The sequence below is a fragment of the Glycine soja genome, chromosome 14 (assembly GCF_004193775.1).
Source record: "Glycine soja cultivar W05 chromosome 14, ASM419377v2, whole genome shotgun sequence".
NCBI lineage: Eukaryota > Viridiplantae > Streptophyta > Magnoliopsida > Fabales > Fabaceae > Glycine > Glycine soja.
In genome coordinates this window covers 4,076,706-4,096,297 of record NC_041015.1, presented here as the reverse complement: position 1 = coordinate 4,096,297, position 19,592 = coordinate 4,076,706, and the positions used below count along the sequence as shown (strand labels likewise).

At 34.0% G+C, this 19,592-nt stretch overlaps 4 protein-coding genes across 5 annotated transcripts; 2 read left to right on the top strand and 2 right to left on the bottom strand.

The window, feature by feature from the left end:
• The first annotated feature begins 23 nt into the window (after window positions 1-23).
• LOC114383339 (GDSL esterase/lipase At2g04570-like) lies at window positions 24-2,725 on the top strand. Its single transcript, XM_028342996.1, has 3 exons — window positions 24-484; window positions 1,305-1,794; window positions 2,195-2,725. Exons 1-3 carry the CDS (start codon window positions 95-97, stop codon window positions 2,389-2,391), a joined length of 1,077 nt encoding a protein of 358 aa, XP_028198797.1. The 5' UTR covers window positions 24-94; the 3' UTR covers window positions 2,392-2,725.
• Window positions 2,726-3,270: 545 nt separating this feature from the next.
• On the bottom strand, window positions 3,271-6,548 carry LOC114383672 (transcription termination factor MTEF18, mitochondrial). The gene is made up of 2 exons (XM_028343397.1): window positions 4,769-6,548; window positions 3,271-4,095 (listed from the first exon to the last, which is right to left on the bottom strand). Exon 1 carries the CDS (start codon window positions 6,523-6,525, stop codon window positions 4,783-4,785), a length of 1,743 nt encoding a protein of 580 aa, XP_028199198.1. The 5' UTR covers window positions 6,526-6,548; the 3' UTR covers window positions 3,271-4,095; window positions 4,769-4,782.
• Window positions 6,549-7,202: 654 nt separating this feature from the next.
• On the top strand, window positions 7,203-14,064 carry LOC114384906 (centromere/kinetochore protein zw10 homolog). 2 transcript variants are annotated; one of them, XM_028344738.1, is made up of 14 exons: window positions 7,205-7,935; window positions 8,546-8,683; window positions 8,819-8,977; window positions 9,214-9,375; window positions 9,703-9,936; window positions 10,011-10,160; window positions 10,861-10,953; window positions 11,287-11,382; window positions 11,647-11,775; window positions 11,879-11,956; window positions 12,148-12,306; window positions 12,403-12,547; window positions 12,650-12,732; window positions 13,359-14,064. In XM_028344738.1, exons 1-14 carry the CDS (start codon window positions 7,387-7,389, stop codon window positions 13,440-13,442), a joined length of 2,259 nt encoding a protein of 752 aa, XP_028200539.1. In that variant the 5' UTR covers window positions 7,205-7,386; the 3' UTR covers window positions 13,443-14,064. The 2 variants fall into 2 exon arrangements, 1 of the variants encoding a protein (XP_028200539.1); XR_003660813.1 differs by lacking the exon at window positions 13,359-14,064 and having other exon boundaries at window positions 7,203-7,935; window positions 12,148-12,320.
• A 1,235-nt stretch (window positions 14,065-15,299) lies between these two features.
• On the bottom strand, window positions 15,300-19,231 carry LOC114385352 (protein disulfide isomerase-like 2-3). The gene is made up of 9 exons (XM_028345397.1): window positions 19,034-19,231; window positions 18,677-18,835; window positions 17,984-18,097; window positions 17,198-17,355; window positions 16,977-17,076; window positions 16,592-16,768; window positions 16,186-16,331; window positions 15,856-16,002; window positions 15,300-15,766 (listed from the first exon to the last, which is right to left on the bottom strand). Exons 1-9 carry the CDS (start codon window positions 19,172-19,174, stop codon window positions 15,592-15,594), a joined length of 1,317 nt encoding a protein of 438 aa, XP_028201198.1. The 5' UTR covers window positions 19,175-19,231; the 3' UTR covers window positions 15,300-15,591.
• Between the last annotated feature and the right edge of the window lie 361 nt (window positions 19,232-19,592).

The following is a 19,592-nucleotide window of genomic DNA, read 5'->3' as shown; positions in this document are numbered from 1 at the left end:
AGTCCTAACCAATATTTATTTTCTCACAAGTTCACTTCCCTAGCACACTCCAAAGTCACCCTACAACAACAACACACACACTCCTCACACAATAATGGAAGAAGGGCAAAGAAAAACAACAACACTACTTCTATGCTCCCACATTGTGGTTCTTCTTTTACTCTCCCTAGTGGCCGAGACTAGTGCCAAGGTTTCAGCAGTGATCGTCTTCGGCGACTCCTCTGTCGACGCCGGCAACAACAACTTCATCCCCACCATTGCACGGAGCAATTTTCAGCCATATGGGCGTGACTTTGAAGGTGGAAAAGCCACTGGGAGGTTTTGCAATGGGAGAATACCGACGGATTTTATATCTGAGTCTTTTGGTCTGAAACCTTATGTGCCAGCATACTTGGATCCTAAGTATAATATTTCAGATTTTGCAAGTGGGGTCACTTTTGCTTCTGCAGCAACTGGTTATGATAATGCAACCTCGGATGTGCTGGTAATTCATGTCCTTTTCAACCTATATATATAATGGAACTATATATGCATGCTTTACTTTTTCAATAATATCTCTATTTTTTTTCCTTGGCTTACTTATTTTTTTCCCCTTGTTTTGCTTCAAAGGAAAATAAACAGAGATAGATAAAATTTTGAAATTTAAATTAAAACAAAAATAAATTTTTAGTTTTTTAGAGATCAACTTTGTTCTTTTTATTATTATTTTACTTCTTTTTTAATTAAAAAAGTATCATCACCTATTTTTTTTTCTTTTCTCTCGTCCAAATATATCACAATTTTTATGATATAATTTTTTTATGAAACACCTCTCTTTAATATTTGAATTCAATCTTATTGATTATATTTGTTTTCACTCTTATAAGATAAGAAGATATATTTTACATAATAATAATTAAGTTTACGACTAAATACATATAATTAATGTAAAATATTTAAATTTAAGAATGAATTCTAATAAAAAAGTAATTTTGTGAAAAATTAATCTAAAAAAATAATGTCACTTTCAAAAGAATATATTTAAATTTGATATACAAGATTGTACATATGTAGGGTTACATCACATAATTTTTTATCAATCTTTTCAGCTATCTCCGCACTGCTACTTCCTCTTTGCCTCTCCTCTGTTTCTCTTCTCTTCTCCGTCAAACAAATAGGAAAAACTAAAAATAATTACTAATATGTTGTCTCTCCTCTTTATTTTTTTTCATTATTTTTTTTTTGTTAAAATCTGAAATTTAAAAATGAAGCTTATGAGTCCATTGTCAAAGATATAATTATGCAAACCATGATATTGGTTGCAGTCTGTGATACCACTATGGAAGCAATTAGAGTACTACAAGGGATACCAAAAGAATTTGAGTGCATATCTTGGTGAAAGCAAAGCAAAGGAGACCGTAGCTGAAGCATTACACCTCATGAGTCTTGGAACAAATGACTTCCTAGAGAACTACTACACCATGCCTGGTAGAGCATCTCAATACACACCCCAACAGTACCAAATTTTTCTGGCTGGCATAGCTGAGAACTTCATAAGGAGCCTCTATGGTCTTGGTGCTAGGAAGATTTCCCTAGGAGGGTTACCTCCCATGGGATGCTTGCCACTTGAAAGAACCACAAATATTGTTGGTGGGAATGACTGTGTTGCCAGATACAATAACATAGCATTGGAGTTCAATGATAAGCTCAAGAATTTGACCATTAAGCTAAACCAAGAGCTCCCTGGACTCAAATTGGTGTTTTCTAATCCTTATTACATTATGTTGAACATCATAAAAAGACCTCAACTTTATGGTATGTTATCCTAAACCATGCATATATGTTTTTCAGATATCGTTGTCTCTTTCTCCCTTTTCTGTTTCAGATAATTTGGACCCTCCCAAATAAATAAATAAAATTCACTATTCCCCCTTACAATTTTCCACTGTTTCGTTCTTGATTTTATATATTACTTCTGTCTTTAAAAATAACAATGATAAAATCAATAATATATGAATAAATAAAATATGCATTGGCAATGTAATTTTTTTTATATTCTCATGTAAGATATCATGTATAATAAATTTGTTGACTTTTAAATAATTATCTTAAATTTCATATAAAAAATTTCTAATTAGTTAATGTGCACATCTCTTAATATTTTATACAAATTAATCATGATGTGCACTAATTCATTATTTTTTTTTCTCTTCAGGATTTGAATCGACCTCAGTGGCATGTTGTGCTACTGGAATGTTTGAGATGGGTTATGCATGCAGCAGGGGCCAAATGTTCAGTTGCACTGATGCTTCCAAATATGTGTTTTGGGACTCTTTTCATCCAACTGAGATGACAAATAGTATCGTTGCAAAGTACGTGGTGCTGCGTGTTTTATATCAATTCTTACAATAAACAAATAGCTACTAGTGAAATTTTATTTATGTACGGCTATCTCTTCATGTCTGCACATTCGCCATAAAGTGCCATTTGGGCTTTCTATGAATGACTGCATGTCGATGTGTACATATATAAAAATGTCAATACAGCACATTCACCATATAATGTGCTGATAATTAGAAATAAGTCGTTTTGTTTAGAACAATATATATATAGTATTTATACTTTTTAGGCACTTTACTAGATTCGGTGTCCTCCATATGTATGTCCTATTATGTTGGGTCTATAGTTTGTAATATCTATCCATGGTTTGGAAATGTCAAATTCCAAGAGAGAATTTTCTGGTTTTTCTTTGGTTGCAGTTATTTATGGCCAAAATCAAATACCCACTTCATTGCCAAATTCACTTTTCAGAGATTATCTAAACCTAATCAATCAATTTACCATAAACCCACTAGGGTAGGCCAAGTGGTGAGGAATTAAAATAGAATGAATGAGATCATGGGTTCAAATCTTAGTGCAACTGCAATTATACACCAAAAAAACCGATTTACCATTTATTAAAATTAATAAATTCATCCAAACCCCGTTTCACAAATAAGCTGAATGATAACACCATATTAACTCTTTATTAATCATTATCAGTATCTTAATAATTAGACACCATTTCTAGGGCACCTATCGCTTTTGAAATGTAAATGTTCTTTAAAAACCAAAACGGTACATGAACATTTCCTCAAAGTCACAATCACTTAATAATTAGTACAACTAACACCTAACTATGAAACTAATAAAGCCAATTTTCGCACTTTCATAAGTCAGCCATATTCATGCTTTGAACAAACTGCCAAAACTAGATAGCTCCAACATATTTGAAAAAACCTAAATCTCATATTAACTAAAGATAATTTTATTTATGATATCCTTCTCATCGTTCATTGCAACTTCAGCATCAACATTAGCTGTGTTTGTAAGCATACTCTTGCTAGTTCGAACCTGAGAACACTAGTAGCTTAACCTCTTGTTGACCAGATATTATGATCTGCAGAATGTTTTCTCCATTGCTTTTACATATCAGATATTGTAGGCAAGTATGATGTTTTAGTTCCAAAAGGATCACTTGGGATTCCCATAATTTCCTCTTTTGATGGGCTCTTCCTTTCTTCCTCACAACATAAAGAAACCATGTCCTCCAGCAGGCAACGTACCAAGGGAATCTCCTATTTCAGAGTTAGTTTTACATTCTCATCAAGGAATAAAAAACTGACACCAAAATTTAAGAGAGCTGATATCAACATTTATCTTAATCCATCCCAGCAGAGGAATCACCCATCTAACTAGGCAAGGAGCATGTTCTAGAGTTGATTCTATAGATAAGACAAATACACAAGTTACTTCCATTTGGATGAAGCTCCAAAATTCTAAACACCATCTCCTAGTTATGATTGTCATTGTTGCAGACTTTGGGGTTCTTGTTTTCTCTAAATCAACCAAACTGTAGAGAGGTCAACTGAGTAGTCTTTCCTTGAAAAAAGCCATATTATCCAGTTGTTATCCAGATTATCCTCCAGTGTTGTTCTGGTTAAATCCCAACTGTCCATACTTCCAGTGCTCCCTAAGTCCTACAAGCAATGGACAGTGTTTTCAGATCAGTGTTGTAGGACATGATGCAGGTGTAGCAAGACCCCAGGTCAAAACACAGGTCATTCATTGGTAGCGCTGCATGACAAACCAGCCAGATAAGGTGTTAACAAATTTTCTGGAATTTAAAGCTCCAAATCCAACCTAATATAAAAGTGCATAGTGTTCCATGTGTCTGCATGTGCAATTGTTGAAATTTATAATAAAAATATGGTATTTCAAAATTACTGATAAAGTGGTATGCATACAGTTTACAATCAGGTTTAGAGGCAAATGATTGAAAGGGAAATTCAATAAAATAGACCTAATTTGTTTCAATTATTACAAATCTTACAATAGCAAAAAGAACATTTTGGCAAGCCTCGAGGCTTAAAATAGAAGCATGTTATATGAAAGATTCTAATCAATTAAAATAACAATAAGAGATTAATAAGTAAATTATCTATTAAAAATATTCAAAATTATAACATAGAACATGGCAACAGAAGTAAAACAAAACGTAACATCTATCTCACCCAAAAATATGAACACAACAACATAGCATAAAACATAAGCCAATTTTTTTTCAAGGTAATGAGGTTTTTAACAAAATCCAAATCAAAAGCATTGATTGCATGCAGGATACCATTTGATTAAAGTCAAGAAACAAAGAAAAGAAATGCATGATAGAAAAACAGGATAATACAATGTGTGAAAACATGGGAGGATCTGAGTATAAGAAGTAAACTGAACAAAGGTAAAAAATGAATACCTTAAATGGAGCTATTAGTTCTTATCTTTATTTGATAATCTTTTTAAGCCCTTCCAGATGGCTGAACCTTGAGGATGCACATTCACAAAGTACTTTACAAAGCGTTTATCATTGGATGCAATTATGGTACTCAGGGTTAATGTAGGATTTACAGCATTCCTCTCCTTCAGCCATGCATACATTGAAAGTCTTTCAACAATTTTGTCCAAATCATGGCAAAAGTATGTTGGGAATCCCACGAGACCTTCTAGAGGGTAATCTAAAACATTTTTTAAGAAATCAATCTTCTTTTGAATTACAGCTTTGTTCTGGCTTAGAATCATAGGAGCTCGTTTTATCATTTCAATCACACTGTTATAGTCCAAGCCAGCTTCTACCAGGCAATCAAACCTCTCTTGTAATTGATCACCTCTCCCTCGAAACATTTTTAATGCTTTGGCCATCTCTTCAGAGTTCTCAATGTATCCCAATTTCAGCAAGAAAGTTGTCTTTTCCAAATAGTTACGTGGGTCATGACTATCTACCTTTCCATTGCCCTTCTGCTCCTGTTTTGATGCCAAACTAATTAGCTTCAATGGATCATCCTTTATGATTTGGTACAAATCAGCTTTTCCAACTTTTAACTCCTGACAAACAGTTTTATGACCTTTCAAGGAACGTGTAATCAGGAGATGCATGTACTTAGACAAAATGTGTGTAATGTCATCTTTTCCCATTCCAATAGCACCCAAAAAGTCAATCACTCTCAACATATCGTTCGCACACTTATTCAACAAGATATTGGGATACTCTACAAAATAAGAATAAACCACATTCATCTCAACACCAACTTTAAGCAATCTACCAAAAACTAAGTACACTTTCCTCCCAAAACCCTCCAACAACAACTTAGGATTTTCCCTAAACAAATTGTGCATTTGTTCCTCGGAATAACCCACTTTATGAAGAAACAGCATGGCATCAAGCATTCTTTTCCAACTATATGTCCTTGAACAAGACAAGTAATTCACCATCCAATCACTCTCAATCCCAATTCTCTTCAACCAATCAAGCACGGAAACAAATTCAAAATTCACATCACCAACCAAAAGCAAAGGGCAACAAACAACAAGCTTGACAACAGTTGATTTCCTCAAACCCAAATTCTCATAAGCTTCTAACTTTGACAACAGCACCCCACTAGCATACCCAAAAATCTCTTTTGCCTCTTTAAAAAACTTCCCCATTCGATTCCTTGGCACCCCATAGTTACACAAAGCATGAAAATTTTGAAGCAGCACATGATCATCAGCCAGGAAAAACATACCATGGGGAAGAAACAAATACAACTCAGAAGGGTCAATTCCCAAACTCTCGAAAAATGGTTCAAACTCGTTAATGGGGTTGTACCTGAGGAATCTTTCCAACGACCGAAGAACATCATCTTTGTCGTCAATCATTGAGACCAATGATTCAATAAAACGTGGTGAGTTCTCGCTGATGTACTCGGCGTCGGAGAAAGTGTAGCCACGCGTGGAATGCATGTAATCCATTAGAGCGTGTTGAGCTTCGGACCTCAAGAGGCGAGAGACACGTTTGGGGGAACGTGACGAGAGAACGGAACTTAAAGGAGAAGAAGAGGGAAGAGGGATGGGTTCAGAAGCTCGAAAGCATCGAACTTTGAGAGAAATGGAAGATGGGGTTTTTTGTGAAAGGGGTTTTGGAAGCATGGCGTGGTGGGAAAAATAGAAGCCATTTAAATTCAACAGGGAAATCATTTGAGAGAGATAACAAAAGAATCAAGAAGACTACAAGTCTATAAAAGCATCAAATGAAATTAGGGCGTTCGGTCAAGGAGTCCAATGTAATTTTGTGTTTTAAAACAAATTAAAAAAACTTAAATATATTTTTCCTTCATCCTACTTAGTCTTTTTTTTTATCTTTTTATTTCTTATAAAATATGTTTATTTTTTTCATTAATAAAATACTTTAAATAATGATGCTTTGAGTGTTTTGAACAATAAAAAAATTATTTAAAATACTTTAAGGATAAAAATAAAATAAATAAATACATTTGAAAGGACTAAAACGAAATTACAGGAACGAGAAAAAAAGTGCACACATTGATTTTATGACATTGCCTTTTATACTTCACTGAATGTTAGCATGAAATAAGATGCTTGAACACGTACAAAATACTTGAAGCATGTGATGCAGTGTGTCCCTGAAAAGTAAGCTCAACATTGGCAGAATGGAAGCTTGAATCAGAAGATGGTGATATAGGAAAGGAAAAATACAAGGGGATAAGAAGCAATATCAATTAATTAAGTACTTGTTAAGCATCAAAATATGAAGTGCATGTTTGGTTTGTACTTGGAAAATGTAACGGTGGAGTTGAATATGAGGTAGTATAATGTTTTACTATTCAATACTAATGTGTTGATATATTATGTACCAAATGTATTACTACTAGACTAAATACAAACTTTGGGCTTATCTTGAAATGCTGCTCCACTAAAACCAAAAGTCCATCCAGTCCAAACGTTCCCATCTCGCCACCGTGAACACCCCACACATAAACACACTCCAAGCGCTCGTTAGCAACCTACGCTGTCTTCGCCACCGCGCGATCGCCGTCGATGGAGTCTCTCTTCGACTCGATCAACGTCCGCGACCTTCTTTCGGCGCAGGATCTCTCGGACCCTAACTCCCCTCTCTCGGCGCCGGATCTCCGTCTCCTGATCCAGCGCCTGGAGTCGCACTCCCTCCAAATCCGCTCTCAGGTGCAGTCCTACCTCGTCTCGCACCGCGAGGATTTCGCGCGCCTCTTTTCCCTCTGCAACGACGCTGTTTCGCAGACGCGCGAGGTCTCCGACGACGTCACCGCCATCCTCCGTCTCCTCTCCGACCGCCCTATCGACGCCGAGGTGCGCGACATCGTGTCGGAGATGAAGGCAAAGAAGGAGGAACTGAAAGTGAAGAAGGAACTGCTGGGATTGGTTGGAACCGTTGTGGCGCTGAACCAGAGATTGGAGAGTGTGAGGGAAGCGTTGAAGAGTGGGAGGTTCGAATTCGCGGCGCAAGGGTTGAAGGAGTTGAAGGTGGCGTTGAGGATTGGTGAGGAGAATGATAGGGAGCCTTTGGTGTATGGCTTGTTGAGGAAGGAGTGGTCTCAGTGCTTTGAAGAGGTACTACCCTGCTCTCTTGTTGCTGTTTTTTATGGTTTCGTTTGGTGCATTAGGTTTATAGTTATGTGTTAATGCGTGGTGGATTTGGTGCTGTGAATGTATTTGTGTGTGTGCCAATTGAATTGAAGCCTTTCAGAATGTGAAACTGAAATAGGTTTTGGTATGTGGTGATTTCAATTGCATGGACAATGTGCGATAAACAAATAGTCAAATACAAGATTTCATTGCTCTGTGCATTACTGTTCTTTCCATATTTCCCCCAAATAAAGGCCACGTACTCAGTTGTATGGAAGCAAAATGCTCAGTATCCCTGTGGTTACCATTGGCCTAGGAATTCATTTATGAAGTTTGAATTCAGCCAAGTTTATTTTACTTGGAATATTGTCAACTAAACATAATGATGATAGTAATAGTCATATAATGATGTCTATGGTGATGATAAACTGTGTAGGGGACACTTAACGCATTTTTTTATTTGAATTAAATTCTTGTTGATATATTTGACAATATAATCAATTCATGTGATTTGTGCCATAGTAATGGTGGTTGTATAGTTTGTGATTTTTAGAGTTTGTGATTGTTTTTAGAGGAATTCGATTTGGGTTTGTAGATTCAAGAGGTCCTCATGAAGTTTATGGAAAAGGCAGTACGATTTGATGGGGATTTGAATCAAGTTGAAGTCAAGTATCATTTAGAAGTTGAGAATGTGAATGGGATTCAATTACACACAGTTGTGGAGGCAATGGATGTAAGTGAATTCGTTATATTTTAAGCTCTCTATTTCAAACATTCTATTCTATTCCTCTTGTGCTGTTGTAAGGTTGGAAATTTATGAGCTCTGTTGAATTTATTTGTTCTTCCTCTAATTTATGTCATTTTTTAGGTAGTTGGTATTCTAGAGTATGGGCTTGCTAAAGTTGCTGATTTGATGATCAAGTATGTCATTACTCCTTTTGTAAATCATGGACAACCTCTTTCATTTCTTGAGGAATTGCATCAAGAATCGGCTCTACTGAAGATAGTTCCATCACTAGATAGTAAGGTGAGTATGATATGTTAGGGTCATAGAATCAATTGTATTTCTCATGCTTTGCCATTTTATGACAGTGACACCCGCCTGCACCTTTGGCGGGGGAGGGTGTTGCTTGCTTGCTTGTGTTATTGGTTTATTCATGGACAGAGTTCTCAATTTTCTAGTTGAGATTTTTTTAAATAAATTAGGAAGCATTGTCATTTAAATGCTATGTTATTTCTAAATATCTAATTTTCATTTTGCAGTTTGAATATTTGGATGGGGAGTTTCTCTATTCAGGGATTCTGCTGTTTATCAAATTTATTTACAGAAGTATTTGCTTCCAGAAAAGTTCTTGGATGCAGTGTTTTGGACGGTTGACATGGCCAAGGATATCAGAGCTAATAATATCTACCTTTCTTTCAAAGGTTTGCTCTTCAGCCCTATGCCATTAGAAATTTGATTGAACGAAGACCATATCCATGCATTCTGTGCTTTCTAACAACTCTAAGGATGTGTATCCATAAAAATACCATTTCATTGATTTCAATTGATATTGGATCAAAAGCTGTTGTTGCCTTATAATATGCAAGTGCATATGATTTCTACCATCCCTACCAACAAAAGTAAGATTATTCCAAATCTTGTCTATCTTATGATCTAGAACAATTATTTAGTGGTTAGTTAGTGTCAGAGAGGAAGTGCTGTGCGTATTTGATAATTTACAGATAGTCACTTGAGATGTCTGATTTCAGGTTGTCCCAACAGATGCATCAAAACTTCCTGACTTTCAGAAGATCATTGTATGTTCATCTGAATTTGAGACAGCTTTAAAAGAGCTTATGTACATTTCAGCATCAGATGACAAAGATAACAGGCTGAGCAATTTTGCTGAAAATGTTGAGGTTCACTTTGCATTCAAGAAAAAGACAGAGATCTTGGCTAAAGCTAGAAACCTACTTCTAGAATGTGACTTTTCAATTCCTCAAGTGAGTTTCCTGACTGGGAAAATTCTTCTTTTGCTATTGTGATCTGTAATTATTTATGAAGAATGTTGCTGCAGGAGTATACAAGGGATGGTTCTGTTTGGAAGAGTGATGAAACTTCTGTCCAGTCATCCAGCCATGTGGTAGATTTGCTTTTCTTATCAGAGAGGTGTCTAGTATCCAAAGCAGCCAAACAATTGATGGAGCTAGTTCATCAGACGCTGCAGGTATACCATCCAGAATAATGAAAATATTTTACTAATGACTCTATGCAGCATATTTTATTTGAAATAAAACTCTGGACTATCTATATACTGTTTCAATCAGTAGATGTACGCTAGTTTTTACCAGGTCTATCATGATCGAGTTATTTCCTATAGAGATCATTCTCATTATGGCCTGACTGTAACAATTGCTGTACAGCTGATAAATTGAAAGAAAAGTATACAAAATGATAAACTCCGCCTCCCCAGTTAGTTCTAACATGTTTTAGAATAGTTAGAAGAGGGATCTAGAATTGGTCCCGCTGAAAGCACCTGTGAATTGTATATAGTTAAGGGTGATGATGGAATATTATCATAACAATTAGATTTCAGCTTAAAGTCTCTAACCAGTAACTTTAGTCAGAGGTTCATAGTATTCTTCCAGTAGCTCGAAACTAGGGCCCCGCTAACAATATTATTCACCTCATATCTATTAACCTGCAATGATGTCATCTTTCATTGTAGGGATTAGACAGTTGATGACAAAGTGCACTCTTTGTTTTTCTTTTCTTTTATTAATACTGTAATGATAATTGTTTGATTATTGAACCATACTAGTACTCTTAATTTAATTAACATCCATTTAAGTATTTTCAGTTTATTGACCTACAAGAATTTTAATATTAATAGTGAAGCTGATCATTGCAAATGAAAATTTGTCCAGGATGTTTGCCTGTCATCTACAAGAGTTGCTTTGGAATTTTATCACACAGCTAGAGATGCTATACTACTTTATGAAGTAGTTGTCCCTGTCAAGGTTAGTCCATGTAAAGCAGTGGTCCTACTTCTTAGTATTTTTATCATTATGGATTGATTTTATGGGGTGAATTTAATAAAGTAATGCAAGTTTATGGTCAATATCATTATTAATTTTAGAGTGATGTCCTTTGTGCTAATATTTAATACCTTTCCCAATCTTTGGCTGAGATTACCTACTATAAATGACATCCAATACATATGGAGGATTTATCTTCTTTATGATGTTGTCAACTTGTTGTATATGTCAAGGTTACCTCTGTATTTGGGTGTTAGTTGTTGTCTGTGTATACTTTCAGCTTATAGTAATAACTTCTGTTTTTGATTTGTGAAGCTAGAGAGGCAGCTCAATGGCATTAATCATGTAGCCGTTCTGTTGCATAATGACTGTCTTTATCTCTCCCAGGAGATATTTGGGTTTGCATTTGAGGTATACATACTTGAATAATTGAGGATGAAGTAAACTCACAATATTTAAATAATTTACTATTCTTTAAGTTTTAACCAATTTTTTTTTAATTCCTGATGTCATCCTTTACCCATTTTATTTTAATGTTTGTTTGTTTTTGTATTTGCTTAAAACATTACTGGGGTCAATTCCTCAAATAAAATGTCAAGGAAAACATACAATGTAAACCTTGTTTATTTTATGTTAGTTTTTTTTCTTGGCTCATGCATTATGTTCTTTTCTCAGTATCGAACAGACTTTCCAAGTTCCATGAAGGAACATGCTGTGTTTGTTGATTTGGCTCCAAGGTTTCAGCTGTTGGCAGAAGAAATATTGCAGAGACAAGTTCACCTTGTTATTTATAATTTGAAGGAGGTAATTTCTTTATTAAAATGCATGAAGCATCTAGCGATATCTTACTAATAGTTGACATTTGCCTTACTGACCTGCACTTTCCCACATGTGCCCATGTTTATAGGCTATAGATGGTGCTGATGGATTTCAGAATACTCATCAGATGAAACAATTTGAGTCAGCTAAATTTAGCATAGACCAGGTAATTTTCTTGTCTGTCTAATATGTCTACAATACATTACCATTTGCTATCCCGTATTTTTTTATGCCTTATTTCCTTTGTTCCTTTTTTCTCTGTATCCAACCCACAGGGTGGGGAAGATTTATAGGTTACTAGTATTAGTTGATGTATTTTTAGTTTCACAAATGACATGACTGAGTGTAATTGATTAGGTTGTTTTCATTCTGGAAAAAGTACATATCATATGGGAGCCGCTTTTGCTGCCTTCAACTTACAGGAGAAGCATGTGTACAGTCTTAGAGTCAGTTTTCTCAAGAATTGCCAGAGATATACTTCTGTTAGATGACATAGCTGCAGAGGAGACTTTACAGGTAGAATGTATACCGTAAGTCAACTAATTGATGCTTGTAGTTGCACCATTGTATTTCATTAGTTGGTCTTAAGCATTATTCCTCTCATATTTTCAGCTACAAAGACTTATTTATTTAATGCTGGAAAACCTGTTGTCATTATTTGAGTCTTTGGCCCCTGGAGAACAGAATTTGCATGAGTTCTCTGCAGAGTCTCTTGAAGATTTTATCCCATCCTTACGTAAAATCCGTAAACTATCAGGCATGCAGTGGCATCTTCTAAATTATTTCTTTAAAAGATGTTGGTTGGATTATCATTGACTCATCCATGACAACTAACCTCTTCATCTTTCATTTGCCTCAGAATTATTAGATATGCCTTTAAAATCCATTACAGCATCTTGGGAGAATAAAGAATTGCTCTCTTGTGGCTTTACAATAACTGAGGTATTATTTGATTATTGACGACTTTGTTTCTTGGCTTCTTGGGACAATATCTTTTTTTCCTTCATTTATGTTAATTATTTTTAAACACTGCCCTTGGATTGTTATTTTATGTCAGAGCTTCAATTAGACAGTGTCTTAAAATGACTTAATATATATGTAGATTCTTCAATCTGATTTTCTCTTTCCGATTATTCTTTACAACATTGTAATTTGTTTGGACAAGGCTCCTCTAAAGAGCTTATCTTCATTTAATTTAAAGTAAAACTCAATTTAACTTAATAAAATTAAAGGATGAATACACCCTTGCTTACTTTAGAGACATTCTCATTTTAGAGGAGCTTTATCCCATTTGTTTCACCCAGAATTTCACTGTATATTCATGTGGATCAAATTGCTACTACAGGAAAACATAACTGAATGGATTATTACATATGATTGACCAGTATGTTTTGTTCTATAAAAAATGATTTTAAATGCCCTGATCTGATATCTTTTCCTTTACTGTCTTCTTCATGTTATGCAATTTTAAAAATATTGTATTAGAACTGTATCTGATGAGCTTTTTCTTCACAAGCATTCTCACTTGTTATGTTTCTTACACGTCTGATTGTTGACCTTTTCTGCAGGTGGAAGATTTCATAAAAGCTATATTTACAGACTCACCTTTAAGAAAAGATTGTTTATGGAGGATACAAAATCCGAGCTTTTAGATTTTTCATCTAACTTCCTAATAAATTTATAAATCACGAAGAACACACTAGAGTTTGAGAGTCAGAGATGATCGATCACCTAAGCATATATCATGTGAGTTTGAGCTGCTGCTCCAAATATTACAGCTAGCAGAAAGTACAGATTTGAAGCAGATTCGTGCTGATGAATTTACTGAGGAGGCTTCCCCATAAAGATTTTGTCGACAAAAGTCTTATGCTGAAGAAGTGATAGTCTTTTTTTTTCCTTCCTTTTTCCGTTTAAAGTAAAACTGGGGAGGGGTTTGGTGCAGAGTTGTGCCTCGTTTCCATTATAGAGCATCCTAATTGTTGCTCATTAATAGGAAACACGGATATGAATTCAATGGTCGATATATATATACTTGTAATGCTGCTAATACAAGGCAGATTTAGTGAGACCATTTTTAGAAGCAGATAAATAAACGATTGTGGCACAAATGTTGGAAATAGCATTTTTCATTCAGGTTTTGTGATTCGCACTATTACGTAATAAATGTTACATTTGGTTGCAGTGTACAAATTGCCTACATGACAGTTACGCCACTATTGGATGTATCGACTTTCAATGTAATAGAAATAATGTGTTGATTATATTTAAATTTAATCCAGTGGTCTATAAGATGTCGAGTTTGTGTTGCAAGACTTAGGAAGACAGCATAACCTAGGTATGGAGGTTTATCAAAGACAAATGTTTGGTTTAGCTTAAAAGTTAAAAGCTACATGTAACTCACGCAAAATATAAAGAGGAATGTTCAAATTACATCATGCAAATTTTGATAATTATTACAATATTTTATAACTTGATATAAATGATAATTTTTATTGATTTAACTATTAAATATATTTATATTTTATTAAGATTATTTATATCAAATTTTGTCAAAGTTAAACGAAAAAATAATCAAATAATTTATATTTTAATATATTTTAGAATGATTATATTATGAATTTTAATCCACATAAATGAGATAATAAATAATTTTAAATTAATATGAAATTTTATATATGATTTATATGAAAAAACTTTAATCTATGATGAATTTTAAAAAATTATTATTTAATTAGAAGTTATAAAATAATATAATAATTACGAAAGTTAATATTTCTTCTCAAATTTAAATATATTTCCAATAGGGATGCAAAGAGAATCCCTTTTAGAGTTATTTATAATCCGATAAAATTTGAAAATTCAATCTAAAAAATTCAACCAACCGAAAAATCTCAAACAAAAATTGAAAAAATATATTTTTTTTTTTTACTTATTATATCAAATTTCAGATTTAGTTTTTTTTAAAAAAATCCATCTAAATTGAACTTAAAAGTATATATATTTTTATTTATAAATTTTAATATAACTCATTTACATTTTTGTTTCTTAAATATTTATAACTTAATTATGAAACACATTTATAAAAATATATATTTAATTAAATATAACTTTTTAATAACTATTTGAATAAAAATATATAAATATCATTATCAAATTGTAAATTTATTTTACTATATACTTGAAAATCTATTCTGCTATTAAATATATAATGACATTGGTGCAATATTTTAACATTTTGCTTGTTTTTTTATTATGTTTGTATCATGTTTTACCACTTATTATATATTACCAATCAATCCAAAACAATTCAATCCAAATCACTTTAAATTAAATTTGATTGGATCAAATTTAAATTTTAAACTAATCCTAATTTCTCTTTAAAATCAATCCAATCCAATTTGCAGAAATTTCTACTTTTCACCTGGTCAAGGGGCTACAATCCACTAGAGATTTAGGTCACAATGGCATCATCACCCTACTTATTAATAACTAATGATTTATACAAAAGGTAGATCAAAAAGTTCCTTTGTTATGAGGGTCGAACCTGTTAGCTGAAAGCTCATTGATAGGGAAAAGAAAATACCAAAACATGCTAACATTTTCCGGAGATATATCAGTACGTACCCACTGAATGACATATATCAAAATCCTCAGAGAAGATCACTCATCACTAGACTGGTTTTTTAACTTGGAACATGGAAAAACAGAATAGTGATCACAATAATCATGAGAAACAAGTTGCCTGTAACGTAAAAATCGGTGGTTGAAACTTTAATTTGGTATAAATTCCTTATAAATTGATCATAGCTCATCCTTGCTTGAAGCATCTTCCCCCATTAGTTCTTCAAGAGAAAATTCATCCTCCTCAATTATTTCTCCATCTTTTCCATCCCATGGTTCTGTCTTTACAATGGTTGGAGTGCCTTGCAGGGGCAAATTCCCTTTGCCTCCACGTCCAGCTTCTTTCACAAATTCTCTGAAGAAAATAAATAGGTAATATTTAAGCATTTGTTTATCTCAATAATGTGTTTAGCATTTAGCATAAAGTTAGAAGAACAGACTTACATAATCTGGTCAAGTTCAAAAGCACTCTTGAGAGGAGCATAAACAGCTTTCTTAAGGTTAAGGGCCACTAAAGCTGGATAACCGTACCCTCCAACACCCACATTCTTCTCAAGATCTGGCTGATTCCCTGCAGCTACCCAGACGTAGCTGTCCACGACACAAAAATTCAATTAATATTAAGAATATGTCAACAAACACTAATTAAAATATACATATATAAAGCACTTGCAACATTGATAGAATAAAAATTTTTAGATGTGATGACATTAACTAGCAGTGTGATATTAAGGTGTGGTGTGGAATCTAAGCAAAAAGTACTTTTTTACTTGCCTGTATGGACTCCTTTTAAACTTCTCTGCAACAGATAGTAACTGCTGAAGATATATGTTTCTCCCCTCAGCCTTGGAATCTAAAATGTCAGGAAGGAAGGCAACAAAACAGATTGCGGCAGAACCACATTTCTCTTCCAAAACATCCTATAGAGAAGATTCATGTTAATTATCTTAGGCAAGGCACAGGTTAAGGAAACAAAATAGGAAGTATTTATTAGAAAATAAAGCATTTATTGTTTCAAAAACAAAAATCAGTTAATACTTTTGTTTTTGAATAATCGAAATCATTTAATATATAATCAGTGCGCCTAGGGAACTCTCATCAGCAAGATCCGTTATCTTGTATTCCTCTCTTTCAAACCAATGCACAACCAAGTAAAGTAGGTAGGGGAGAAAATGCTTACTGGACTGTGTAGCTCTGTCACTTCTGGAGGAGCAACGTTTGTTTCCAGCTGCTCTAATGCAAATGATTCAATAGCCAAGGCAGTTCTTGCGCCTTCATAAGGAATAGGACTATCTTTATCAGCACCAAACACCAAGATAGTTGGGAATCCTTGAACTTTGAACCTGCTCATTAGAGACTGATAACAAATATCCTGTCAGAATAATATAAACAAAAAAGCATAATAAAAAAAATTAAAAAATGAGACTGCAATTAAGAGTCTTACACTCTTACCCTTCCTTATCAAGAAGTAAGAATAAATAAATTAAGAAACTCCGTGACCATCTTGATCACCACCAAAGGAGTTTTAATCAGTTCTTATCAACTATTTAGGCATATAAGATTACCTTTTCAGCATCACAGTCAACATGGCCCAGTTTAACCTTCCCTTTCAAACTATTGGATGCTTTCTTCCACTCAGGAGCTAATTTCTTACAATGTCCACACCTTTGGGAAATAAAAGAGAATGAATGTTATTAGAGCTACAAATCTGAAGTAGGAATACTTTAGGTTCAGTCAGGTAATCATGATATAAAAAATTAGATTTTAGAACACAGGCAGAACTTACCAAGGTGCGAAAAATTCCACAATCCAGAGTTCTTTGCTTTTGATCACCAATTCATCAAAGTTGCCAGAGTTCAATTCTACTGAAGAACTGGTTTCTGTCTTGTCACTAGATCCTCCTGTTGCTTTTCCACTTAACCGATCCTTCAAAAGAGCCTTTACCTGTACATGCAGATAATGAATGTACAAGGAGGCAATATTTTGGAGTAATGGTATTACATTTTACTATTTTTTTTAAATGCATATTAGAAACATGGGAGAAGGACTTAGCAGTGAGTAACAAATCACAAAAATTAATTGGTGAATTACGATGTGATAGTCTGCTCATTTAGATTTTTATTTATTATTCTGATAAAAAAAAATTTCCATTGGGCAACAACACATCAAACATCAGTTAATCAAACATAAACCATGAATTATAACACAACTGAATGTGAGTGAATTTCTTTTATTATTATTTATATAGAACTGTATTTACAAGTAGTCACACAATGCTCAAACCCTAATCCCAATACATCCAAATCCTCACTCTGCTTAGATTTTCTACACTACCAAGTGGTGTGTAAAAAGAATTTCCCTTTCAAATTTTTAATAAGAATCTCGTTTACTTTGTAGTCATTAAAGTTTCCATAGAAATACAATTGTTTTGTTACAAAAGAGGACATCTATACTCTATCCAAAGTCCAACATCACACATGCAATAACACTACTCATAAAACATCAGAAATATTACACCACGTTTGGGGCAAAAAGGTTAAAAAAAAAAATCCCTCATGAGATCCCAACAAACCTGTTGAAGTGCAAATTCAGCAATTGGTTTGACATCTCTTGCTCCTTGGTAATCAACAGGTGGCTTTCCAGGTGCAAACACTTTTATAGTTGGAAATCCTCTAATTCCATATTCCTGTAGAGTAGGGAATCAAGAAAAAGTTACACACACAAACACATGCGAAAATCTAAATGTTTTTAATGAAGACAATTGAAGAAAACAGCCAATAACTGAAAACACCTACAAGGAGTAAATGAACCTCATGCAAATATGCAGATGTTATGAAGAAACAGAAAAAGAATGTCCAAAGAGATATTCTATCTTGTACATGCAATATATTCTTCGGTTGCTTTACATACAGAGTGGGGGCTAGATACGAAAACTTTACACGTACAATATTCTTGCATGTAGATATTCCAAAATGGCTGAGGTGATTAGATCCAATTAATCATATTCCAATTATTTGAAACAGTTTCTAGAGCTCAAATGATTATGAATAAAAAAGCCTTGTTTTGCATAATGCTTGATCCACAAAAAGGTATTTCCAGTATTACACACAAAAGTTAAGCATATAATAAAGCATCTTCCTAATTCAGAAAAAGCTGATTGCAAGAACCAAAGAACACATACAGCATAGTCCTCATTCAACAGATATCAACATTTCATTATACATAAAAATGCCATCATTAAATGAAGAAATGAACAATAGACAACCTGAGCCAAAGACGGATGAGCATCAGCATCAATTGCTGCCACAGTAACAACACCCTTCAACACAGTAGCTGCCTTCTCCCATATAGGAGTCAGAGCCTGACAGTGTCCACACCATGGAGCAAAGAATTCAACAAGAACAACTCCATTTGAATTCAGAACCTGCGAAGAACCTTGATATCAGTCACCAAAACTACAACCACAATATCAAACTTGGCATTTACATGCCCAGATGGATTTCAAGAGCAAAGATGCGAAATTTAACGTTTATACGCAACACTCATTTGAAAAAATGGCAAAAACAGTGAGATCACAAAATGAGGTAATGGAGAAAGGGGTAAAAAAATAAATTTGATTCACCTTGGACTTGAAGTTAGAGGGAGTGAGTTGAAGCACGGGTGAGGATGCTCCATAGAGTGCGTGCGAAGGGGTGAGGTTGAAGATGAATAACAAAAGGGGAAGAGAAACCAGAAATGGGGTTCGAAATTGAGACTTCGGCATTGTCTTTCTCTCACACTTTGCACTCTGAATCTGCTCAGGTAAGAAAAAACCCTTCTTGGTTTTTCTGTTCGAGGACTTTCTATTGCTACGTGTGTCATCCAATCATATATTTACACGTCAGACTCCCATTTTGGCAAATGAAATTTCTTTCTTCTTCTTCTTCTTTTTACATACTTGAAAATTAAAATAAAGAATTTGATTAAAGCCATGGACATTTTTTTATCTGCATAGAAAGAATATTTTACATGAAAATACATTAGTATTTGCATGAAGAATAGTGTTTAAATTAGAGTAAAAACATTAATATCTTACATATACCCTTATTAATATACTTAAATGATAAAATGTATTGTACTCGGAAAAACATTTTTATATGAAAGTACATTTATAGTCATATAAAAAACTATCCATATAAAAA

What these genes read in the sequence shown, in the direction of transcription:
- LOC114383339 (XM_028342996.1), top strand. Translation starts at nt 95, where the DNA reads ATGGAAGAAGGGCAAAGAAAAACAACAACACTACTTCTATGCTCCCAC. An exon ending in ATGCAACCTCGGATGTGCTG is followed by an intron (nt 485 to 1,304) that starts GTAATTCATGTC and finishes TATTGGTTGCAG; the next exon opens with TCTGTGATACCACTATGGAA. An exon ending in AAAAAGACCTCAACTTTATG is followed by an intron (nt 1,795 to 2,194) that starts GTATGTTATCCT and finishes TTTTCTCTTCAG; the next exon opens with GATTTGAATCGACCTCAGTG.
- LOC114383672 (XM_028343397.1), bottom strand. Translation starts at nt 6,525, where the DNA reads ATGATTTCCCTGTTGAATTTAAATGGCTTCTATTTTTCCCACCACGCC.
- LOC114384906 (XM_028344738.1), top strand. Translation starts at nt 7,387, where the DNA reads ATGGAGTCTCTCTTCGACTCGATCAACGTCCGCGACCTTCTTTCGGCG. An exon ending in CAGTTGTGGAGGCAATGGAT is followed by an intron (nt 8,684 to 8,818) that starts GTAAGTGAATTC and finishes GTCATTTTTTAG; the next exon opens with GTAGTTGGTATTCTAGAGTA. An exon ending in GTGGCTTTACAATAACTGAG is followed by an intron (nt 12,733 to 13,358) that starts GTATTATTTGAT and finishes CCTTTTCTGCAG; the next exon opens with GTGGAAGATTTCATAAAAGC.
- LOC114385352 (XM_028345397.1), bottom strand. Translation starts at nt 19,174, where the DNA reads ATGCCGAAGTCTCAATTTCGAACCCCATTTCTGGTTTCTCTTCCCCTT. An exon ending in CCTCTAACTTCAAGTCCAAG is followed by an intron (nt 18,836 to 19,033) that starts GTGAATCAAATT and finishes GGTTCTTCGCAG; the next exon opens with GTTCTGAATTCAAATGGAGT. An exon ending in TTTAAAAGGAGTCCATACAG is followed by an intron (nt 16,003 to 16,185) that starts GCAAGTAAAAAA and finishes TGTCGTGGACAG; the next exon opens with CTACGTCTGGGTAGCTGCAG.